The 17015-nt window shown below is 45.2% G+C and overlaps 8 protein-coding genes across 8 annotated transcripts; 3 read left to right on the top strand and 5 right to left on the bottom strand.

Annotated features, from left to right (window-relative positions):
* The first annotated feature begins 3 nt into the window (after positions 1-3).
* On the top strand, positions 4-2516 carry C8R40DRAFT_1133000 (general substrate transporter). The gene is made up of 16 exons (XM_046229260.1): positions 4-57; positions 118-144; positions 197-274; positions 333-362; positions 417-581; positions 632-680; positions 715-763; positions 817-990; positions 1050-1146; positions 1204-1331; positions 1382-1448; positions 1503-1674; positions 1725-1846; positions 1904-1945; positions 1998-2261; positions 2317-2516. The coding sequence occupies exons 1-16, from the start codon at positions 46-48 to the stop codon at positions 2347-2349; spliced, it is 1509 nt and encodes a 502-aa protein (XP_046079939.1). The 5' UTR covers positions 4-45; the 3' UTR covers positions 2350-2516.
* Positions 2517-3736: 1220 nt separating this feature from the next.
* On the top strand, positions 3737-5337 carry C8R40DRAFT_1074466 (uncharacterized protein; the record flags this gene model as incomplete). The annotated part of the gene is made up of 6 exons (XM_046226719.1): positions 3737-3759; positions 3812-4069; positions 4121-4150; positions 4219-4278; positions 4347-4397; positions 4695-5337. 6 exons carry the CDS (start codon positions 3737-3739, stop codon positions 5335-5337), a joined length of 1065 nt encoding a protein of 354 aa, XP_046079938.1.
* A 1611-nt stretch (positions 5338-6948) lies between these two features.
* C8R40DRAFT_800180 (uncharacterized protein) lies at positions 6949-7591 on the bottom strand. Its single transcript, XM_046236250.1, has 5 exons — positions 7466-7591; positions 7264-7410; positions 7181-7209; positions 7039-7124; positions 6949-6975 (listed from the first exon to the last, which is right to left on the bottom strand). Exons 1-4 carry the CDS (start codon positions 7489-7491, stop codon positions 7096-7098), a joined length of 231 nt encoding a protein of 76 aa, XP_046079937.1. The 5' UTR covers positions 7492-7591; the 3' UTR covers positions 6949-6975; positions 7039-7095.
* An 817-nt stretch (positions 7592-8408) lies between these two features.
* Positions 8409-9661, bottom strand: C8R40DRAFT_1132980 (uncharacterized protein). The gene is made up of 5 exons (XM_046229259.1): positions 9641-9661; positions 9537-9575; positions 9394-9468; positions 9281-9334; positions 8409-9228 (listed from the first exon to the last, which is right to left on the bottom strand). The coding sequence occupies exons 3-5, from the start codon at positions 9420-9422 to the stop codon at positions 8709-8711; spliced, it is 603 nt and encodes a 200-aa protein (XP_046079936.1). The 5' UTR covers positions 9423-9468; positions 9537-9575; positions 9641-9661; the 3' UTR covers positions 8409-8708.
* C8R40DRAFT_1074464 (uncharacterized protein) lies at positions 9660-10222 on the bottom strand (the record flags this gene model as incomplete). The annotated part of the gene is made up of 4 exons (XM_046226718.1): positions 9660-9733; positions 9795-9844; positions 9891-10133; positions 10197-10222. The coding sequence occupies 4 exons, from the start codon at positions 10220-10222 to the stop codon at positions 9660-9662; spliced, it is 393 nt and encodes a 130-aa protein (XP_046079935.1).
* Positions 10223-10767: 545 nt separating this feature from the next.
* C8R40DRAFT_1074463 (uncharacterized protein) lies at positions 10768-12566 on the top strand (the record flags this gene model as incomplete). The annotated part of the gene is made up of 8 exons (XM_046226717.1): positions 10768-10875; positions 10931-11037; positions 11086-11325; positions 11383-11418; positions 11573-11668; positions 11722-11739; positions 11789-11848; positions 12014-12566. 8 exons carry the CDS (start codon positions 10768-10770, stop codon positions 12564-12566), a joined length of 1218 nt encoding a protein of 405 aa, XP_046079934.1.
* Positions 12567-12661: 95 nt separating this feature from the next.
* On the bottom strand, positions 12662-13587 carry C8R40DRAFT_1132974 (uncharacterized protein). The gene is made up of 3 exons (XM_046229258.1): positions 13371-13587; positions 13171-13266; positions 12662-13122 (listed from the first exon to the last, which is right to left on the bottom strand). The coding sequence occupies exons 1-3, from the start codon at positions 13480-13482 to the stop codon at positions 12917-12919; spliced, it is 414 nt and encodes a 137-aa protein (XP_046079933.1). The 5' UTR covers positions 13483-13587; the 3' UTR covers positions 12662-12916.
* A 768-nt stretch (positions 13588-14355) lies between these two features.
* C8R40DRAFT_1074461 (major facilitator superfamily domain-containing protein) lies at positions 14356-15117 on the bottom strand (the record flags this gene model as incomplete). The annotated part of the gene is made up of 6 exons (XM_046226716.1): positions 14356-14426; positions 14453-14467; positions 14497-14638; positions 14692-14772; positions 14824-14852; positions 14919-15117. The coding sequence occupies 6 exons, from the start codon at positions 15115-15117 to the stop codon at positions 14356-14358; spliced, it is 537 nt and encodes a 178-aa protein (XP_046079932.1).
* Between the last annotated feature and the right edge of the window lie 1898 nt (positions 15118-17015).

The raw sequence follows: 17015 nt of genomic DNA, 5'->3' as shown, positions 1-17015 counted from the left end.
CTCCCCAGCCTTTCCTCAAGTACTTCATTCAGAGAAAGCGCAATAATGGGAAAAGGGGTAAGATTGCTCCATTTTGCGCTATCCTTTGCTGCATTCCTGACCTCTTCCTTATTCTAGTATAACGCAGCCATTGCTGCAAATCCCGTATGTTCGCTTAGAAATCCTGTGATGAATCTCGAGCCAATATCGGTTGTAGTACATTGTAGGATCGTTTGCATGTATAGGTGGTGGCCTTTTCGGTCTGGACATTTCGTCCATGTCCGGGGTTTTGACTGTAAGTTCATCGCGATTTCCCGTCCTGATGTTATATTCAAAAGACAAAATGCATCCAGAATCCGTACTATCTGAGGCAGTTTCACACAGTGGGTCTCACTGACATCGCTCGCCTCAATGAAACTCACCTTAAGCATAACTAGCCGGGCTCTTCTGCTCAAGGTGCCATAGTTGCCGCGATGCCTGCTGGCTCCTTTGTTGGAGCACTGGCTGTCACTCAGCTCGCTGACAGGCTCGGTCGTAAGAGAACAATCTTGTTATCTAGTCTAATCTGGGTTATTGGCTCCATCCTACAATGCGCCTCTGTCGTATGTTTTCCTCCATATTATTTGACGTACCTCTGTTCACATTTGTAAAGAATCGAGGCATGCTCGTTGTCGGTCGAATCGTTTCTGGTCTATCTATCGGTATCGCTTCCGCGATTGTTCCTATATCAGTCAGAGATTACTGCTCCAGCCATCCGTGGCCGTATGGTTTCTCTTCAGCAATGGTAGGTGCCAGAAATTCTCGGGTGAGCCTGGAATGACTTTCTTATGTTCAAAGGTCTATCACATGGGGTATTCTCATCCAATATTTCATCCAATTTGGCTCTTCATACATCGATGGTGTTGCATCGTTCCGTCTTCCCTGGGGTCTACAAATGATACCCGCTATTGTTTTATTCATCGGAATGTTATTCTTCCCTGAAAGCCCTCGTTGGCTCATGGACCGCGAAAGGTTTTATTTTCTCTAGCTATTCATTCAGGTGTGCTCAGTCTCGTCTCTCACTATTTCAGAGATGAGGAGGCTTTGGAAATTCTGGCGGACGTCCATGGACACGGTGACAAGAACCATGAACTAGTGCAACTTGAATTCGAAGAAATTAAGCAACAGGTGTGTATATGCCATCATTATGTGGCCCATACAAATTTCAATATGTTTCTTTTTCAGGTTATATTCGAAAAATCCGAAGGCGCGAAGTCATACTTTGATCTTTTAAAAGGCAACATACCTCGTCGTGTATTTTTGGGAAGTAGTCTCCAGATGTGGTCTCAACTGAGTGGAATGAACGTCATGATGTACGTTTCTTATTCCTCACAATAATTCAAGATCTTAGATTCATACCTAGGTACTACATTGTCTACGTATTCCAAGGATCTGGTTTGACTGGTACGAGGGCTGGCCTGATCGCCGCTGTAAGTCACGTTTTTAAAGTGCTAGTTACACAAAACTAACATCGTGAAATGTAGTCTGTCCAATACGTCCTGAATGTAGTCGCTACTATACCTGCTATCATTTACATCGATAAATGGGGTCGTCGCCCAATGATGATTTTGGGTTCTTTGTTCATGGGTACCTTTTTGTTTCTTGTTGGTGGATTACAGGCTCGCTATGGGCACTGGGGTTCTGTCAACGACGCACGTACGTTGTTCACTTTTGTTACATCGTCCTATTTTGATACCTGTCCATAGCTGTTTGGGTTATCGACGGACATGCTGCCGCGACGAAGGGTATCATTGTTTGCTCGTATCTCTTTGTCTGCAGTTTCGCTGTGACTATGGGTCCTGTGTCATGGACCTACCCTGCCGAAATCGTTTGTTTCCACTCATTCCACTGGCTGTCTCGAGGTGTTAACCATGCGGATATCTAGTATTCACTCAAGACTCGTGGGAAAGCTGTTTCTATCGCCACAGTATGTTTACGCTCAACTATCTGTCAATGCTGCTGACCTACTTTCGAATTAGGCCACAAACTGGATCTTCAACTTCGCTTTGGCCTGGGCAACGCCTCCGGGCTTTGCTAACATTGCATGGAAGACTTACTTCATCTTCGGAACGTTCAATTTTGCCGCTTCTATCCACTTCTTCTTTATGTTCCCAGAAACAGTTGGACGTACTCTTGAAGAAATTGAGGATATCTTTACTGAAGGACATGCATTCGCTCCATGGAGAATTGGAAAGCACACCGGCAAAAAGACCTTGGCTGATGTTATCGGTCAGAGTAAAGAGGTGTGTAAACCTACAATGGTGTCAAGGAGAATGTGCTGATTCTGAGTACTCCCAGCACAATTCAATCGATGAGAAAGAACATGTATGATTGTCAGGATGTATCGTTTTTTTTCTATTTTTCATGACGCGATGTATTCACGTAAATACTTGTATGCTTGGTATTACTATACTATACATGTAGCCCTTCAAGTTAGTATGATTCATGACTGAAGTCAGTAAATTGATCAATTGGTTCCTCGTTCTCGAAAACAGCAGTAACTTTTAACCTTGTCAATGGGAATTTTACGCTCGAGTCATCTACATATTCACTGGGCAAATCTATTTCCTGGATCAAGACTGTTGGCAATCAGTATTAACAATACTTTAACCAGCAAAAATCTAGCAAAAAAAAAGAGGCAAGGAAGCGCTAGGCGCCTAATTGTCTCCGTTCGTCGACCTAAATATAGCCAAATACATGCCTACTAAACGGAAACCTCACTGACTCTGAGTTACCGACCACCGTTACATGGGCTCTCGATACTATCTTCCTCGCGTGAACAACCCCACCAGCAAGACCAGGCTCAATATGAAAATTGGTGGCCCCCGCTTCAGCTGGAGTCAGCTCCCTATATACCCCATGAGCCATGACCAACCCCATCCACCTCACGAGCCCTTCAAGGAGCCCTGCGGCCGCATAGGAATTTCAAGCGAACATCAATGTCCACAGGCTGTGCGCGCCATGGCTCGTTTAGTTTACGACTCTAGTGCCAGTCATTCAATACACACCGTCCTTGAATGTGAAGGCAAACGAATCCCGAAACCAGAGTCCGAGACGGATTGAAAAGCGTGCAAACTAACTAAAGCAATGAGAAGAATCGTCCGTTGATATTGTGACCGATACGGAAAGGAGAAGACGGACGAAAGAAATTGTCGGCATCGTAACGCGACTTCCTCCGCACTTGACCATATCCTTCGATCTCATAGAATTATTTGCTGAAACTGACGCCTGTTACAATTTTGTACATCTATTCTACTGAGCTTCTCTTCGTCTTCCCGTTTCTGAATCCCCTGTCCAGATCTTTGCTACCCGTCCTTGGCTTCATACAATCATATCTTGCAATTGGCGATCTTGAAGTTGGGAAGATCATCACAAAAGCCCATCATAAATTAATCGAATGTCAGGTACTGCGTATACATATTCTCAACACATTCCGGAACTTCTCGACGGTGAATCAGTCTTCAACGAGTAGAATCCAGTAACGCTTGGCCTGTTATACATATCATTGATAGTTGTTCGAGGTCAATCCTCCGCACAGATATCATGATTGCGTGTGTTGTAGGGGATTTTGGATGCTGATACGATTGTAGAACATTCATATGTTTTGCCTTTTCTTTCGTGCTTCTTTCGTGCTCTTGTTCAGCTCCGTCTCCCTCTCTTCATTTCCCTCTCACCCTCATTTTCTTCTTTCAAGTTAACCACTCTTTGATTTCGCCAGATGAACACCCGCCAACTTCTTAGGTGAGTGTTCAATGCCCGATTCTTCAGCAGTTAATCTTCTGACATGTAATAGATTATGCGTCTTATCTTGCGCCATATTCACCTTCTTTGCGCAACCCGCGTCTTCGTTCGACTTAACCTTTGCAGGTCCTACAATCCTAGGCCAAAATGTTTCCGTCGTCTGGAACCGTAATTCCACAGATTCGACCGCGTGGTTCCTTCAAGAAATTTCCGTGAACAATACGGATCCAAGCCCTCCCATCTTCATTTCTGCACCTGCAGAACCTCAGGGTGTTCAAACGGTCCTAATGCCGTCTAAAGGGCCAGCGGGGTATAAGCTTTTATTTTTTCAAAATTAGGAATCTAATTGCTCGAATGCTAGGTCCCTTCGGTTGAGGGTAATGGCAATGAGGTTCGTTTCAAAAAAGTTATGTAAGGTCTAACCATACTCTCTTACCGACATCTTCAATTGTCATCTAGTCCTGAAACCACCATCTTCGCCACGGACTTCTTTGTGAGTAGCTCTTCCGGATTTCAGACGTGAGCTTCCTTAAATCCTTATCCTTCTAAACGTCCAATTGACCATGGGTTTGGTTTATATTTCGAAGAACCGTGACCACAGATATCATTGTAACGTCCAATGGCGCCACGATCACACAGTAAGTAGCGCATTAACAGCAATTCCAGCGCTCATAACCAGTGTCAGGCCCTTGACATCCACCGTAACCGAAACCGCATCGTCAGTCAAGCAGTTATTTCTGTTTTATTACGCAAACTAATCCCCCAAATCGTAGCAGAAACGAGGACGTGTCCTTTTCTCCGAACCCTTCCCGGTCAGATTTTGAAACATCTGCAACCGTAAAAGAAACCTCTGGCGTTACTTCATTACCTGCAAGCCAAAGGCGAGCAGGTTTCCCTTCAGTCTGATATACAATGTTTCATTTCTGACATTACAGTATATCCGTCGAAGGCACCTCGTCTATTACAATATTCGGCCTTCCTGGCACCATAGTGTCAGTGTCAAACCCAAGCACCTCTACAGTACTGGTAGCCGACTCAAGCTCGAGTACGAAGAACCGTACCGGAATCATCGTTGGTGTCACAGCAGGCGTCGCCACGCTTCTCATCCTCCTCATCGTACTCGGAGCTTGGTGTTTTGTTCGGGAACGTGCTAAAACTCGAGTTAATTACCCAGGTGAACAACAAAAAACAACAGACATGCCTTCGCCTTTCAATCTGCCAACGTTGGATAGCGATGATGGCGAGAGGTCGGATACTTTGCTCAATTCTCCCAAAAACATATCTGCTTTACCCGAAACTAGAGGTCGAAGTATGCTTCGCCGTCCTCTTCGGAATGGGCTTATCTTCCCATTCCACTATCATTCTCCGGCTTCGCCCTTGATTCCAGAGAAAAGACGAGCAACGAGCGGATCAACAAGCACGTCAGCAGCTCATAGAGCGAGCCCTATAGAGTCCCCATGGGTCAACGACAATGACCGACTCGTCCAAATTATGGAGAGTGGGGTCGATATCAATTTTCTCGGAATCGGAACCTCTGGAAAAACCGAGTGGGATGATATGCCCCCGAAATACTCGTGAATGTCACTGATACCATGTTGTGTAGGCTTGGTCGATATATATTAAAACCAGGGTTTCTTGTTTTGAGGGTCTACATCAAAAGAAACACGTATCCTAGAAGATGACCTGACTCGAAGAGCCGCTCCCGATTGTGAATCGATATGACCGTCCTGATCCTCTTTCCCTCTCTGAGATGGTAGTCCTGACACCATTATCAAACTCCAATCCTTCCTCTGTAATACTATCCTCCCGCAGGCCCATGTTGCTACTTCTCTAACTAGTAGCCTCCGTTGAACCTGACTGACTGTTCCAGGTCGATTGAACTCCCAGTCTTGACAAGCCAGGAATCTGCGCCAATCGTTCGCGAAACGCCGCAATCTGACGACGTTGTTCAATGAACCGCTGTTTACGAAGATATATAACGAGAAATGATGTTCCAAGAACAAAGACAATCCCGATCACAGCAAGGGTTACTATGGTTCACAGGGTACTTCCGATTTCTTGAATATTGCGAATAACGTCTTAAATTTTTGAGTAAATAAAAATCTGAGTAGACAGTCTTATTTAGAATCATGTTAAGCTTGTCTTTTGTCTTACATGTTAAAGCAGATAAGGCATAAACAGAGCGCTGGACCATGACCGAGGAAAAACAGGGTACTTCCGCATCTTGGGTCACACTGAGTCACATCAATGCCGCTACTCGGCACTCTGGCACACTTGGCCATTTGATGCTGGGTTGAGGCAGAACTTGTGTTGATCACGCTTTTGGAGAGTGTCAAAGGTTTGCCGAGGCTACGGCATGAAGCTGGAATCAAATATTGTCACGTCGCATACCCTCTTCACTTTATCTGCTTGTCGAATCTCTACAACATATTGGATTGCTTTTAAATTTGCTATGCTAGCTGATGAGAGCCTCTACTTAGTGCCCATGTCATTTCTACAGTTATCTACCAGCTCTTCGTACAGTTCCTGAGGCTTCAATCTAAAGTCATGCTTGTATATTACAGTATTTTGGTCTTGTACATATGCATCCCCTGAATACAATCTATTTCATATAGTACAGTATGTTTATAGAGAACCTAGAAAGTACTACATAAAAAGTCTGAGAGCATTTATCGACCTAAAACGTTCAAAATATGAGATTTTCGAAAATGCGGAAGTACCCTGTGAACCATAGTATAGCTTTGGCTTTACGAGATAGATTGTGGATAAAATTGCCGCTTGATAAATTTGCAGATGGGAATGAACTTGGGATTGGGGTGCTAGCGGGACTGAGAGTATCACTATCTGTGCCAACACTTGACATTATTGATATCATAGGTGGTACAATAAGGTCAGAACTTGACGTGGTTCGGGAAGGATCTGATCCAGAACTGCTCAACAGTTAAAAACATCGATCAAGATCAGAACAATCGCTTCACCTTGAAGAGGAGGGACTTGGCGAAATGTCGCTTTCAATTTCCGTGGTCGTGATCTGGCTAATGAGGATAGATGATTTATCTAACTGCATGGATAGAGATATAACATTGAGCCAACTCAAGGTACTAGATGCTACTGTCGCTGGAGCTCGAGGGAGCGATGATATTGTTGCTGATATTGATCCGCTGCCGGTAGTACTAATGACGCCCTTTGCCCATATTAGCGGCAGAGGGACTGGCACTAGATACTGGTCAACAAACTTTGGATTCATGTATGTAGTAGATCCAGGATCGTTTGATTCACCTTGTTTCTTGGATATTAATTTCAACCGCCCCGATTTGTGCAGCATTGCCTGTTGGCTCAGGAGTTGCGCCTGGCGTGGCGTAAGACTGAGTAGATCTGAGTGAAGGGACAGATATGGCATCGGAAGAAAGATACAACTTACGACAATTGCTGGATCCCTTGAACAAAATACTGCCCGAGACGATGTCGATCCAAAATCGCCTATAACTTTTAAATCAAACGCACCCAGCCTTCACAAACGTCAAAGAACCTGCATGAACAGCAACTACTGAGCCAGTCGTAGCACCAATGATAGTCGCAGACGTTTGAGGAACCTGAATATAGAACGAAACAGCGACAGTGGAGGTGTATATTAACACGAGAAGCAAAAGGCTACGACACACAGACTAGGATGAGGAGTCAATTGATGAAGATAACTTGCGCTTACATTGGACACGATGGGCCCATGACCATATTTGAAGAAAAGTCAACACAGCAGACTGAACGAGCCAGTCATTGTCATCAACCACTGGATGTTCGACGGTGCTCATTCTATGAGATACCAGTGTGTTGGTTGATCTGCTCGCTACTTGTTTTTGTCTGGAATCAGGGGTGAAGCCGGAGAAGGATAGTGGAATGGAAAGATAAGATCAGACGACGAAAAGTTTCTCGGCAAAGGCTAGCAGGATGATGAATGCCCAAGATGGTGTGGGCAAAAGTACTTGTGCAGGCTCAGCATCGAGGTCTAAGAGGGCGAAGGGATGGAAAGATCGAACATGTACAGACGCTCACTGAAAATTGAGGAAAACGAAAGAGCTCTTTTCGAACACTGGGGAGCGAGGAAGATTGAGTGGGAGGACAAAAGATCTAAGGTCAGTTGGTGAGAGGAGTGGAGGTCACTGGTGCAGAGATGTCGAAAAATTGCAGGGAATTACCAACAGATCATTCGAAGGGTTGAAGCTTCAAGAACGAAGTTTATAATGGGCTTTGGGTAACAGCTAGCGGTTGTAGGAATGTGACTGGGAGCTTAGGCGATAGTGATACGTAACAGAAGAATACTGAGGAATGGAAGCTCCAACTTTTGAATCTTAAGCCAAAGAAAACCTTGAGATTGACGGACTTGAGACCTGCCCCGAAGGTGTAAGTGGAAGAAGTAGGAAATCGCTCGGACGATTGCGAGCGAAGCAAAGCAATCCAGAGAGGGCTGAGAGGGGGCGCGAGTCGTTACTAATTCCATGATCCCACGAGGTCACAGCCACATCCAGATTAGGCGTTCCCGCCTCCGTATTGGGCCTATTGCGGGCGGGCGATGCGTCTGCCGTCCTTTCCTTCCGTCGTATTCCATGTTGGCTAGCTTATAAACTATGTACAATTATCCATTGTTGTCAAATTACATATCAAACAGAGGTGTGATAGCACTGACTACTCAGCTAACACTTCGAAGCATGTGAATGTATATCAGAAACGGCGACACGGGACATGCAAGCGGACGAGGAGATACGAACGGACTCCCTTTTGACTTTCTGCATTCATGGTCCTGTAGGAGCGAGTGGGACGATATGCCGCCGAAATATTTGTGAATGTGATTTATGTCAAGTCGTGTAGCGACAATCCTACTTAGGATTGGTCAATAAATGGAATCAGCATTCGTTGTATGTATTGAAGGTCTACATCAAAGCCAACACAGACATCTAGAATATGATCTGACTGGAAGATCCGCTCGTAAATCGATACGACCGTCCTGATCCTCTTTCCCTTTCTGACATGGTAGTCCTATCACTACTATTGAGCCCCAGTCCATCATAGTCCGTGTGACTACTTCTGTGACTAGTGACCTCCGTTGAACCTGACTGACTGCTCCAGGTCGATCGAACTCCCAGTGCTGATAATCCAGGAATTTGCGCCAACCGTTCACGAAACGCCGCAATCTGACGACGTTGTTTGATAAATCGGCGTTTACGAATATACATAACAAGAAGCGTCCCAAGAACAAAGACGGTCCCGATCACAGCAAGGGTTATAGCTTTGGATCGAGGAGATAGACCGTGAATACTATTGTTGCTCGATGATGTTGCAGATGGCGATGAACTTGGGATCATGGTGCTAGTGGAACTGAGAGTATGAGTACCTGTGCCAACGCTTGATGTTGGTAGCATAGGTAGGGTAGTAAGGTCAGAACTGGATGTAATTCCCAAAGGATCTGATGCAGAACTGCTGGACAGTTAGGGATGATCCATTTAGTTGTGAATGATCACTGCTGCACCTTGAAAAGAGACTAGGTAGGGTGATGCCTGTAGTTTCCGTCGACGTGATCTGGCTAATAAGGATACATAAATCTGGAAACTTCACGGAAAAAGCTATATCCGCTGAGTTTACCTCGAGAATGTATTAGACGCTGTTGTCATTGAAGTTCGAGACGGGAGGGCAAACGATTTTGATATTTGGGTTGTGCTATGGATGACGTGCCCATTGAGCGATTGCCAAAAATGAGGTTAGTTTGCGACCAAATATAACTTCACCTAAGACTTGTAGTAGTAACTACAGGAGCCGAAGAGGTACTACTAAACGTGTAGTTGTTCAACAAAATGGGAAATTATATAGAATGTAGAATTGTTCGACTGGCCTTGGTTGGGGATTGTTAATCAAACTCGTATTTTCAACCACCCCGATTTGAGGTGCACCACCGGTTGGCTCAGGAGTTTCGCCTGGCGCAAGACTGAGTAGGACTTATTAGTGAATGGACCGGTATGGCATCAGGAAAGAAAGATGCAACTTACGACAGTTGCAGAATCCCTTGAATAACATACTGCCTGAGACAGTGTTAATCCTATATAAGCCTATGACTAGTATTGTAAACATAATATCACACGCACCCAGCCTTCACAAATGTCAATTCTGCGTTTCCAACAGATGAAGAACCTGCATTTACAGCGACCACCGAGCCGATTGTGCCATCATCAACATCCTTCTCCATGAGCCCGAACGACGTTGGATCTCCATTGCTAAGCGACCATGTCACAGTAATTGGAACAAAAATGGTTGCAGAAGTTTGAGGAACCCGGATATTAAACGAAACAACGAAGGTAAAGGTTTGTAATAACACCAGAAGCAAAAGGCTACGTCCGACAAGGATCAGTTGTGAGCTGTTGTGAGTTGTGATCTAGAACGCATACACTCACATTGGCCGCAATGGGCACCTGCCCATATTTGCTGAAGAGACGGAGCAGAAGGATACGAATAAAGCTTGGATGGTCGGATATTCAAATTATATATTATTGCTAATCTCGAGCAATCCCTCTGCCAAGGCCAAAGCACTGTCCGCTTGAGGTTGGACCTTTGCTGCTCGAGGATGATAAATGATCCATTGACGAGGCAGAGGCAGTATCATATAGGGCATAGTTTCATTGCCGCAAGGCCGGGCCAAAAGGCGATTGTAGTCAAAGCCCTAACACTAACCCTAACCTCGCTCTTCCTCTTCACCCGCCAAATCTTGGTCCTAGATCCTTTAATGCACGACACATCGTTCTGGCTCTAGAGAAAGCTGTCCAGCTGCATACTTCTGATTCTTCAAGCCCCATGTCAACGAGTCACAGTGATCATGAACGGACATTTTTCTTGAAGCTGCCGGATGATTCAGATAGAAAACTGATTTGAAGGCGTCGATGGTTGCATCTATCAACGTTTTGCGGTGAGTTGTCCAAACATCAGCATAGTTCAACGAACTTCAATCTCATCAAAATGGTTGCCGCCATGTCTAGCTCCGCAGGACATCGCACGACCGTGCATCAAGCATCTACATCTATCGCCATTTCTCCAAGTCCCACCTCGTGCACTCGTGGACAAGGTAGTATATCCCAAGTAACCAGTGTAATCCGTCTGATATCATTATTCCACTGCTTCTTGCCGTCTGCAGTCAATGATCCAGCTCTCTCATGAACTTCATAATGGTTGCCTTCAAAGAGTGATTCTCCGTTCCCTTTCTCGAATGATCGATCCAATGAATATTATCCCTTTCCTCTGGTGAGTGCACTCGATGTTGTAAACAGACTGGTCTCTGACATTGCATAGTCTGTTTCTGTACATCCCAATATCTCTGGCGCATCCTCCTCCGAGTCACACTCTTGATTTTGCAATAGATCCTACTATTACGGTGGGACAATCTTTTCCAGCTACCTGGGGATGGAATGGTCTCGAAGGATCTATTTCTCATTCTCTCATCGTAATGGTCGGTCAAAAGATTACAACGACTTCCACTGCTAGTCCAGGTGTCAAAACCGGTGTGATGCAGTTGCAAGTCTCTGAGAGTGGGTAAGTCATTACTGCTTGAAGGGATCATAAGGGGCGGAGCTAGATTTATATATATAGATCATATCAGGCAACTCTTACTATGATGTTCCAAGGGTGAGTCGGTTTCCTCGTCTCTTAAATTTCTGAAGCTGACATCGAGCAGTAGAGGATCTGTTTCTCAAACTGCCCAATTCATTGCGTTACCGGCTTCAGCGTTAGTGTGATTCATTAATTCTGACGATTTGAAATTGTTGAAAATAATTTCCAGGACTACGACTTCACTGGGTCAAACGAACGCTATCGGCTACAGTATTTCTTCTCCGACTACATCAGGAAGTTTTCCTCCAGCTGGTGGTGGAATAACGTAAGCGTTCCATTCTGGGTGACTGCGACTGTTTAATCTTCTAAACCCCGCAGGCCACCGCTGAGTATGCAGTAAGTGTGCCAGCAATGCTGCATTGCTGCAAATGTCTAATATTTACAGACCCATGCCGACTGTTCCAGCCTCTAGCGCCGCAACTTCAACTTACAGCAATACACAATCGTGAGTCTTGCAAATTCAAACTTCAGCCCAGTCCTTAACTGAAACAAATCCAGAACTGGGTTCACCTCTTCTCCAGGTTCTGGCAACTCAAGCGCTACTAGGTCTGCATATCCACTTTGTCAGTTGAGGTTTTGACCCTTTTGACTAAACACCCTCATGTTCCAGCAACATGCCTCCACCAACACCAACCACATCTCAATCCAACATAGTTGGTGTCATCTTAGGCACGATATTTGGCTCCCTCTCCGCGTGTCTACTGTTTGCAATACTGGCATATTGCATATGGCAACGTCGTAGTCGTAGACGAACCCTTCCCCGACGCAACACCCTTTCCAACCTGAGCTCGAAAGAGTTCTATCCAGACCGAATGACAGCCAATGCTTTCCCAAGCATTAAACACTTCCCAGGCCAAGAAGTCGACGAAGGAAATTGGGATGCTCATACCGAATCATCACTAACTCCATCAGATTCAGCGTCGAGGGTCGTGTGGTCGTTTTCACAGGGGAAGAAGGCTCGACCACTGGCTACTTCTACAACGCTGACTGTGCATACAGAAGAGAGTGTTACCACTGCAGCAAATGACAATGGAGAGTCCAAGTCCGATGTGACAACGGAATCCGGTCGATATTCCAGTGCTAACGCAGATCTTCCATTTAAGATTCCAACGATCATGATGACGGCTGCAACACCCTCTCCCCCATCTACTACGGTATCATAGTAGTTTGCACAATTGATCTGTACCAATCTGTACCGCAGATACTGTACCAAAAGGCCGTCCTTGGTCTATGCCATATATTTTTACTTAAAGACAGAACGAAACGCGTACTGCTTTATTTACTAAGGCCAATTTGAACTGAGATTAGGACTATAACCACCTATCTTTACACTCAAGTACTGAAATATGCAGTCATCAGAACATGGGAGGGTTATCAGTTTCAACGAGTTCGGGAACGGCCGAATATGCAAGCCATGTATCTCCTTATACATAGATATCGACGAAGTCGTGCGGTGGGTTTGAAAAATATTCTTCAAAGCTGAACAGTTCAACAGCCATCTCGAACTCGAGACTTAAACATTTCCGACCATTATGGCATCATCTTTTCCTGCGAAAGCTTCGTCCATCTCCTCTGGTACCTCTTCAGTCAGCACCGCATCATTATCTGCTACACCCTCTTCAAAGGCTACCCGGTGCTTCTCGAACTCGTACCCGTGATGTTCAGGACCAACGGCAGTCACAATGATTGTGAACGCTGCAACACATCCAATTAGTATACCTAAGGGTATATTAGGATGGTGATTGATAATGGAGACGCTTGAAATACCTTGTACTCTCCCATAGTCGGGAACGACTTCCTGCCCTGTGGGATTTGTCATGCTATCGGGGACGGAAATAGTGGTTTTGAGGTTGTTTCCGCCAACTGGCAAAGTTCAGCGCAAAACGTTGAGGAATGACATTGAAGAATGAGGTAAGATAGATTCGAGAAACTGCCAATCAACTTCGAAGGCTCAATCTGTGACTTACTGGCCTCAATCTGTGCACTTGCGCTGGATGCCATATTACCCACTTGGTACACTACACCAGGGAATGTTGCTCTGAAAGCAGGAGGCGACATTTCCGCAAGGTGGATCGCCATCTGATTAACAAACAGCGAAATATTTGCAGTTCACTTTTGGAAAATCCAAAATGACTGGGGGTAAGGCCGCAAGCGGCAAGGGCCGAACATTTAGTACTACTATATCCAATATATACACAACTGGCCAATCTCCTGAGTATTGTGATGTGTGTATACACAAACAGTATAGCACTTTGTAATGCCCTGTAAGGCAGCGGCCCAATACATCTGCAAAACCTGTATGTTCGGCTAAATAGCCGAAAGCAGCTCAGAGCACTTCCCAGCAGTGAAAGCACCCAGAGCAGGCTTTGATTTTTGCTTTGGGTGCTTTCGTCGCTGGAGAGCGCTTTCCAGCCAGTATCCTTGCTATGGCGAGTATACAGGTTTTGCAGATGTAGTTGACTGTTGAGTATGTTGAGTGACCATGTTCACATGATCTGCAAAACCTGGATATTCGGCTAAGGGCTGAGAGCAGATCCCAGCAGATCCCAATGCTGAAAGCACCGAAAGCAACATGCTCTGGGTGCTTTCACTGCTGGGAAGTGCTCTCAACCGCTTTCGGACCCTTAGCCGAAAATACAGGTTTTGCAGATCAGTGAATGATACTTACGGAACAGCAGCCATCAATGGCCATCAATTGGCACTCTGCCTGTCTTCAAGTTGAAAATAGTACATGAATACAACCATGAAGGGGCAAATAACTCTTACGCTGTACAAGTCATTTATTTCTTAAGGTTCCTTTCAGTAGTTGTATAAGCAATACTGCTCTGGCTGCTCTGCTGCCTATTTCTACTAATGCATTTGATTCAAATTTGAGTTTGATTGGGCAGATGCCGACTCGGTTTATACTTCTTTGGCTTGATGAGTTTGCTTAGTCATACTTGTCTATATCGGTCAAGATCTGGTGGATAAGGCCAACTTCCCCCCTACGAAAACAGACAAAACATTTTTGTAAGGAGCCTTACCTAAAGGTTCGGCAATAAGCACTCACAGCCCCCCATGATCCCTGCAGTCCAAATTGCACACAAAACGCACCGACCGCTAAGCCAGCAAAGGAATTGGGTAATATCCATAAAGGGATGAATAGGGCACCAAGAAGAACAAATAGGATCATCGAAAGCCGACGACCGATGTATTGTGAGATCGCGCCCGAAACAGCACCTCCCATTATGGCGCCCTATTGTGGAGGGTCATCTCTTGTCTGGGACTAAAAAAGAGGCTGATAAATACACAAAAGCCAATTATTGTCATTGTGGTTGCGTCGTGCGCAGAGAAGCCCTTGGAAATTTGGATGTATGTTGGAAACAGGTCCTGCAAAACGTCGATTCCATCGAAGCATCTACTAGTGAAAGACGGTCTTACCTGTGAACCATGAGAAAGGAAATTGAAACCTGTGAAAAAGGTGATGCATTAGGAAATGGCAGACAGAAAACTTTCGAAGTGCAAGACGCACTGACCGGACATGAACACTACAGCATAGATGCAGAGTATCCAGTGTCTCCTTAACATCTTCTTCGTCTCGTTCAGAAAGATTTTGGTTCTATGCAAACCGTGAGTCCTCCTTCCTCGCGATTCCTCGCGGATCCTAGCGTAAGCTCTAGCTGTCAGAAACACTTGGCTTTCCGGGAGGCACAAGCGCACGATTGCTGCGAACATGCTAATCCCAGCCGCACACCAGAAGAGGGCCCTCCACGAATGAGCCTGCTCCGGTACAAGGTAGAGATCAATAATGGCCGCAACGAGGCAACCTACGGCATATCCTTCTTGTAGAATACCACTTGAGGTATTCGCATGTAAACTTCGGGCTATGAATCCGGTCAAGCGGTTTAACGAACGAAGAGAATTCTGAGTTGTCCGAGTATCTACTACTACTTTAAGTACAACTGTTCTTATCTATAGAATAACCAATTGACTACGGCGAAGTAATGTCCGGAGTCTTCTATCTAAAATATACACTGAGGATAAGTAATACGGAACCAGATAAGATACTACGGCAAGTAATCTGTGAACAGTAATGAGTCCGAAATCACTCCGGCTGACGAGAACCGGCTGATACAACACAAGTGAGGTATTCGCACGTAAACTTCGGGCTATGAATCCGGTCAAGCGGTTTAACGAACGAAGAGAATTCTGAGTTGTCCGAGTATCTACTACTACTTTAAGTACAACTGTTCTTATCTATAGAATAACCAATTGACTACGGCGAAGTAATGTCCGGAGTCTTCTATCTAAAATATACACTGAGGATAAGTAATACGGAACCAGATAAGATACTACGGCAAGTAATCTGTGAACAGTAATGAGTCCGAAATCACTCCGGCTGACGAGAACCGGCTGATACAACACAACCCCCTCGTTAAACCTTTTTGCTCCTGCAAAACAGTCATATCGGCTCAGAGGAAGCTGGTGATAAATATATGAGAACTGAACAATCAGAAAGTAGGGATTTCGGAATATAAGTACAAGTCCGTTGAAATTGTTCGGGGATCAGCTTCTATGTTGATTGATGCCGAGTGCCGGTGATTACTAACGACACGTCAGCTGTTTGTTGATTTCTTTCCGCTGTTGCTCCTCAATCTTCTTCGTTCCTTCGCATCTCGTCGTTGTAAGTCAGCAGAGGCATACCAAAGGGTTGGATCAGAGGGTAGGGAGGAGGAGGAGGAATGAGAGTTGAGGTTGTAAGGCCGGAGCCGGAGGCCATTGTAGAGATGTCGTAGGACATATCCATTCCTGGTCATTAATTGGTAAGTATTTTTGTCCGTTGTATCGCGAATAATGAAAGGTCCATCCCAACGAGGATGAATCTTTGACTGACGTTCATTCTTTCGCAGAACCAAGTCTCCAATACCAAGTCCTCTTTCTGTATACCCATCTTCTCGCCTCGCCGCTTCTTCTTCAAGTCGTGCCAATGCTTGTGAGTTGGATTCCTTTCGGAATCGTTCCAAGTTTTTGACATGTTCAAGGCGTTTTTCTTGGAGGACTTGAATTTCGGTATCGGATGGGGGAACTCGCACAGTATCGAAGACTGTATCCTGAGGGAGTCGAGGTTCAAATCCATACATCATGTAAGCTGGAGAAGCTCCCGTACTAGGATTTCTGTGAGCTCGATAAGCAAGCAGTACATCAGGTACGTACTCATCCCATTGATCCTGTCGGTCAGGAGCACAGAAACGCGCTAACATTTGAACCAAGGTGTCATTGAATTTTTCAAGTCGTCCATTTGTTTGAGGGTGATATGGGGTAGTGTGTAGGTGTTTAATAGTCATTCGTTGAAGTAAGTTCTGGAATGCATATGACATGAATTCCTCACCGTTATCTGTTAGTACTGCCTTGGATTTGCCAAACATTGCGATAATGGACCGAAAGAGGTGAATTACAGCGTCAGCGGAACGTTGAACCAGAGGCTTGGCAAAGGTATAGTTTGTTCCCAACTCCATCGCTGTAAGTATATATTGATTTCCTCGTTTCGTCTTAGGTAACGGTCCTATAAAATCGAAGGCATATACGTCTCCTGCGCTGGTACGGGGTAACGGAAACAAGGGCTGTGATGGGGT

The sequence above is a fragment of the Lentinula edodes genome, assembly GCF_021015755.1.
Source record: "Lentinula edodes strain Le(Bin) 0899 ss11 chromosome Unknown C8R40scaffold_62, whole genome shotgun sequence".
Taxonomy (NCBI): domain Eukaryota; kingdom Fungi; phylum Basidiomycota; class Agaricomycetes; order Agaricales; family Omphalotaceae; genus Lentinula; species Lentinula edodes.
The sequence above is the reverse complement of the archived record's forward strand: the minus strand, read 5'-3'. Positions and strand labels throughout refer to the sequence as shown.